This window comes from Peromyscus californicus, unplaced genomic scaffold (genome assembly GCF_007827085.1).
Source record: "Peromyscus californicus insignis strain IS unplaced genomic scaffold, ASM782708v3 Scaffold_6__1_contigs__length_162567912, whole genome shotgun sequence".
Taxonomy (NCBI): Eukaryota; Metazoa; Chordata; class Mammalia; order Rodentia; family Cricetidae; genus Peromyscus; species Peromyscus californicus.
This window is the reverse complement of record NW_026294584.1, coordinates 84,237,805-84,243,234: the sequence shown is the minus strand read 5'-3', so window position 1 is coordinate 84,243,234 and position 5,430 is coordinate 84,237,805. Positions and strand designations below refer to the sequence as shown.

The following is a 5,430-nucleotide window of genomic DNA, read 5'->3' as shown; positions in this document are numbered from 1 at the left end:
ATATCTGACACAGTCCCTGCTATGGAGGGAAACATAACAAGGAAATTCTACATTGAACATGACAGATATAAAAATAAAGTGTAACACTTAGAGTGTTGTTGTTCTTTGTTGTCCAAAGAGGAGCACATTCCTACAAATAAACCTGTACTACCTTTCTGATCTGATACATAAGAGGGCCAGAGGTCTGTAATAAGTCACCAGCTTGGCCAATCGCCATTGCTGATTTGCATGTGCCCAAAGCACAGCCCATTGCCCTGAGGACTTCTTCATAGTCAGGTCACACCCTGGGCCTATGGCTGTGCTCAACCATTGCTGATTTGCATGTGCCCAGAGCATACCTGCTGCCCTTCTTCATAGTCACTTCACTCCTGTGCTGGAGTCAGCCTCACACTGTCACAGCACAGACATGAGGGTACCCACACAGCTCCTGGTGTTGCAGCTGCTCTGGCTTTTAGGTAAGGGATTTTAATTGCTATGAAGAAATTTCCAAATACACTGGATATTTATTCAGCCAAGTCTAGTCAGTACTTCACTGTCTCTGTGAAAGCCTTTTTCTAGTAGAATTAATTGTATACAAATTTATTCTCAATTTTCCAATCTCAGGTGCCAGATGTGACATCCAGATGACACAGTCTCCAGCCTCCCTGTCTGCTTCTCTTGGAGAAAGTGTCACCATGACATGCCAGGCAAGTCAGAACATTTATAGTTATTTAGCATGGTATCAACAGAAACCAGGGGAACGTCCTCAGCTCCTGATCTATAGTGCAAGCAGCTTGGCAGATGGGGTCCCTTCGAGATTCAGTGGCAGTGGATATGGCACACAGTTTTCTCTCAAGATCAGCAGCCTGCAGTCTGAAGATGTGGCAACTTATTACTGTCAACGGCATGATAATGTTCCTCCCACAGTGATACAAGTCATAACATAAACCCCCAAGGAAGCAGAAGTATGTGGCCTGGCTGCCCCAGATGTTTCTCCGGGTGGGTCACCCACTGAAACTGTTTCTCTGATGTTAGAACATTTTTAACACAGTTCATGATGAATATTTTTTTTATTGGTACAAGAGGCTAACCAGTCCTCTCTATAGTCTATCATTCTTTCAGTTCATTCATAGCACTACAGAGTAACAATGTCTTTTCTACATTAACAGTGGACACAGTAGTTCCCTGTGAAGAGTCTGAGATGTATCACTAGGTGGGACTTATACAGAAGAGTGGAAGCTTCTGTGGATATTCCAGCACATTATCTTTTTTTTTTTTTTTTTTAAGCTTTTAAAAGAAGCATTTATTTATTTTGTAATATGTGCATTACAGGAAACACAACACAAAAAGCCAAGAACAGCCACCCAGTCACAAGCAGCTCAGCTTGATGTGTCCTTCTAGATGCTGCAAGTGTACACACATTTAGGGAATTGAGATTATACAGTATGTACCATGCTTTCCCCCACATCCAGCACATTATCTTTCTGTACAGAAAGTTAACTTGCAGATGCCAGTATTCCAAAGGGAGGGAATCATTACTGAGAGAAGCGGACAGTAGAAAGGATTCCTGGATTTCTCACAAAGGCTAGAGCACAGGTGTCAGAGAAAGGGATGGCTGCTTAGCTATGATCTTCTGCTGTGTCTCCAAATTCCAGCAGTGTGTGTTGATGCTTTCAGGTATCTGCAGCAATTCACACAGAATTCTTCTGGCTCCTCTGTCCATTGGTCTGCTTACAAGAATCAACAATATTGAAACACACGCCTATGACTTTTAATCTCACTGTGTGCAGTAGAATATAAACTTTTCTATATGAAATTATAGAAAGTAAAGGCTTGTCTTAAACAAGCTTCCAGAAGTGATATTGGTGATGACTTGATATTCCAGAGCATTCTTTTAGGAAAACAAAACAAAAAAACAGTGAAAGTGATCTATACCCCTCTTTCATTCTGTCTCTCTCTTAAAAATATTATCTATCATCTGCAAACCTATTTTCAGTCTCTTCATGATGTCCCATTCATCTTCTTGTCTGTGTACCTAAAGTTTATATGGACTTAATTATTGCAGTTTTATATAAAAAAGAACAAACAAGTAAGAAATTATAATTCCACATTTCTAGGAATTTCTCAGTTATTCTGTCAATTGAATTTCTATGTAAATTCTAGACTTTAATTCATTTAATTCATGTGCCAATTTAAGAAAATATACAGTTAAGTGTTTCATTGGAATGAAAAGAATGCCTGTTGGCTAAGAGGAAATGTTGCACTTGAAAAGGACCTTGGTTTGATTCTCAGCACCCACCTGGCAACACACATCTATCTTTAACTGCAGTTCTAGAGGATCTACCACCTTCTGTGGCCTCTAATGGTACCAGGTATGCAAACTGTGTACTTACATACATGCTGGCAAGACACTCATGCATTTAAAAGTATTGTTAAGGCAGCCTTGCTGAAGTTAATCATCAGTTCTAAGACTTTTTGGGTAATAGCTTTGGAATTTCTTATGTATCAGAACATATCATCTGCCTAACTGAGTGCTTCTAGCTAAATCCGTTCATAAATTATTCTATCTCTGTGACTGGAGATCCCAGAAGTCTCAAAATAACATAGGAAATTAGGAAAATTATTTTCCTGCTGTCTATTTTCAGTGTTTTTCTTCCATGATTTATTTCCTATTTTTTTCTTTTGTCTTAGTGCTCTAGGATTCCCAGCACTATACTGAAGAGTATTGCAGAGAGTGAGCATCCTTGTGCTGTTTCTGGTGTGCTTTGGATTCTTCCCATTTACCATGATGCCAGCCATAGCTTTAATATGTAAAGCCTTTATGGTGTTGAGTAATTTCCCTCTATCGCTAGCCGTCCCATCACTTTTAATACAAAGAAAGTGATTTCTTCCATTGGACTTTTTGTGTATATTTAAGATGAACGTATAGTTTCTATCTTTGTGTCCATTTATGTAATGAATTAGGTTTAATGATTTACACATATTGGACCATCCTTGAATATCTGAATGAAACAAACTTGATTATGATGAATCACTCTTTTAATCTTGGATTCACTTTGCAAGTATTTTATTGAGCTTTTTTTCATCTATGTTGATCACATAATATACAGTGTTTGTTGTTGTGTCTTTATCTTGTTTTGAAAAATGTGTAAAATATTTTGAAAAGATTCCTTCCTTTCCGATTTTGTTGAATAATTTAAGTAGCAATAATCTTGTTGGGATATATGAGTAATTTTATGCAATTTTTAAATACTTGGTAAAATTCTGCACATAAAAAATAAATAAAAGTATTGTTAAAGAGATTCACATTACAAACACAGATATGTTCTCTGTTCATTTGTATGCTCTTTAATGTACAAGGCCTATTCTGCTCTCCTCAGTGTATGTGGATTATTTTTCTTTTTCTTTAGACTTCTGTCATACAATACATCCCAACCACATCCTCCTCCTCTCCCTCCATTCTTCCCAGCACTGTCCCCCCAACTCCCTTCTTCCCAAATCCATTTCTCCTCCATTTCTTTTCAGAAACAAGCAGAACTCTTTTTGCATCAATGTTCATGAGGGAGATCGATCTGTAGTTCTCTTTCTTTGTTGTATCATTGTTTAGCTTATGAATCAGGGTAATTGTAGCCTCATAGAAGGAGTTTGGTAATGTTCCTTCTGTTTCTATTTTGTGGAACAATTTAAAGAGTATTGGTATTAACTCTTCTTTGAAGATCTGGTAGAATTGTGCATTGAAACCATCTGGTCCTGGGCTTTTTTTGGTTGGGAGACTTTTAATGACTGTTTCTATCCTTAGGGGTTATTGGTCTATTTAAATAGTTTATCTGGTCTTGTTTTAACTTAGGTATGTGGTACCTATCCAGAGAATTATCCATTTCTTTTAGATTTTTCAGTTTTGTGGAGTAGAGGTTTTTGAAGTATGCCCTGATGATTTTCTGGATTTCCTCGGTGTTAGTTGTTATGTCTCCCTTTTCATTTCTGATTTTGTTAATTTGGATGCTCTATCTCTGTCTTTTGGTTAGTTTGGATAAGGGCTTGTCTATCTTGTTGATTTTCTTAAAGAACCAACTCTTTGTTTCATTAATTCTTTGTATTATTCTCTTTGTTTCTATCTTATTGATTTCAGCTCTCAATTTGATTATTCCTGGTGTCTATTCTTCCTGGGTGACTTTGCTTCTTCTTGTTCTAGAACTTTCTGGTGTCCTGTTAAGTCACTAGTGTGAGATTTCTCCAACTTGTTTATGTGGGCATTTAGTGCTATAAATTTCCCTCTTAGCACTGCTTTCATAGTGTCCCATAAGTTTGGGTATGTAATATATTCATTTTCATTGATCTCTAGGAAGTCTTTAATTTCTTTATTTCTTCCTTAACCCATTGGTGATTCAGTTGAGCATTATTCAGTTTCCATGAGATTGTAGGCTTTCTGTAGTTTTTGTTGTTGAAATCTAACTTTAAACCATGGTGGTCTGATAGAATGCAGGAGGTTATTCCAATTGTTCTGTATCTGTTGAGATTTGCTTTGTGGTCAAGAACATGGTCGATTTTAGAGAAGGTTCCATGGGATGCTGAGAAGAAGGTATATTCTTTTTTGTTAGGATGGAATATTCTGTAGATATCGATTAAGTCCATTTGAGTCATGACATCAGGTAAGTCCTTTATTTCTTTGTTTTGATTTGGCAGATCTCTCCAGTGGTGAGAGCAGGGTGTTGAATTCTTCCACTATTAATGTGTGGGGTTTTATATGTGATTTTAGCTTAGTAATGTTTCTTTTACATATGTGGGTGCCCTTGCGTTTGGGGCATAAATGTTCAGAATTAAAACTGCATCTTGGTGGATCTTTCCTGTGATGAATATGTAATGCCCTTCTCTATCTCTTTTGATTGATTTTAGTTTGAAGTCTATTTTGCTGGATATTAGGATGGCTACACCCGCTTGATTCTTAAGACCATTTGACTGGAAAGACTTTTCTTAGCTTTTTATTCTTAGGTAGTGTCTATTTTCGAATTTGAGGTGTGTTTCTTGTATGTAACAGCAAGATGGGTTCTGCTTTCATATCCATTCTGTTAGTCTGTGTCTTTTTATAGGTGAATTAAGTCCATTGATATTAAGGGATATTAATGACCAGTGATTGTTCATTCCTGTTATTTTTTGGTGGTAATGTGTGTGTACTTCTCTTCTTTGGGGTTTACTGCTGTGGCTTTATCTATTGCCTGTGTTTTCATGGGTGTATCTGACTTCCTTAGGTTGGAATTTTCCTTCTTGTGCTTTCTGTAGGGCTGTGTTTGTGGATAAGTATTGTTTAAATCTGACTTTGTCTTGGAATGTCTTGTTCACTCCATCTATGATGATTGAAGGTTTTGCTGGGTATATTAGTCTAGGCTGGCATCCATGGTTTCTTAGTGTCTGCATTACATCTGTCTAGGTCCTTCTGGCTTTCAAAGTCTTCAT

General features: G+C 37.3%; 1 gene segment (V, D, J or C); it reads left to right on the top strand.

The window, feature by feature from the left end:
* The first annotated feature begins 371 nt into the window (after positions 1 to 371).
* On the top strand, positions 372 to 926 carry LOC128099611 (immunoglobulin kappa variable 1D-33-like). The segment is given in 2 exon segments: positions 372 to 455; positions 604 to 926. Coding segments are annotated over 2 exon segments (372 nt in total).
* Positions 927 to 5,430: the final 4,504 nt, after the last annotated feature.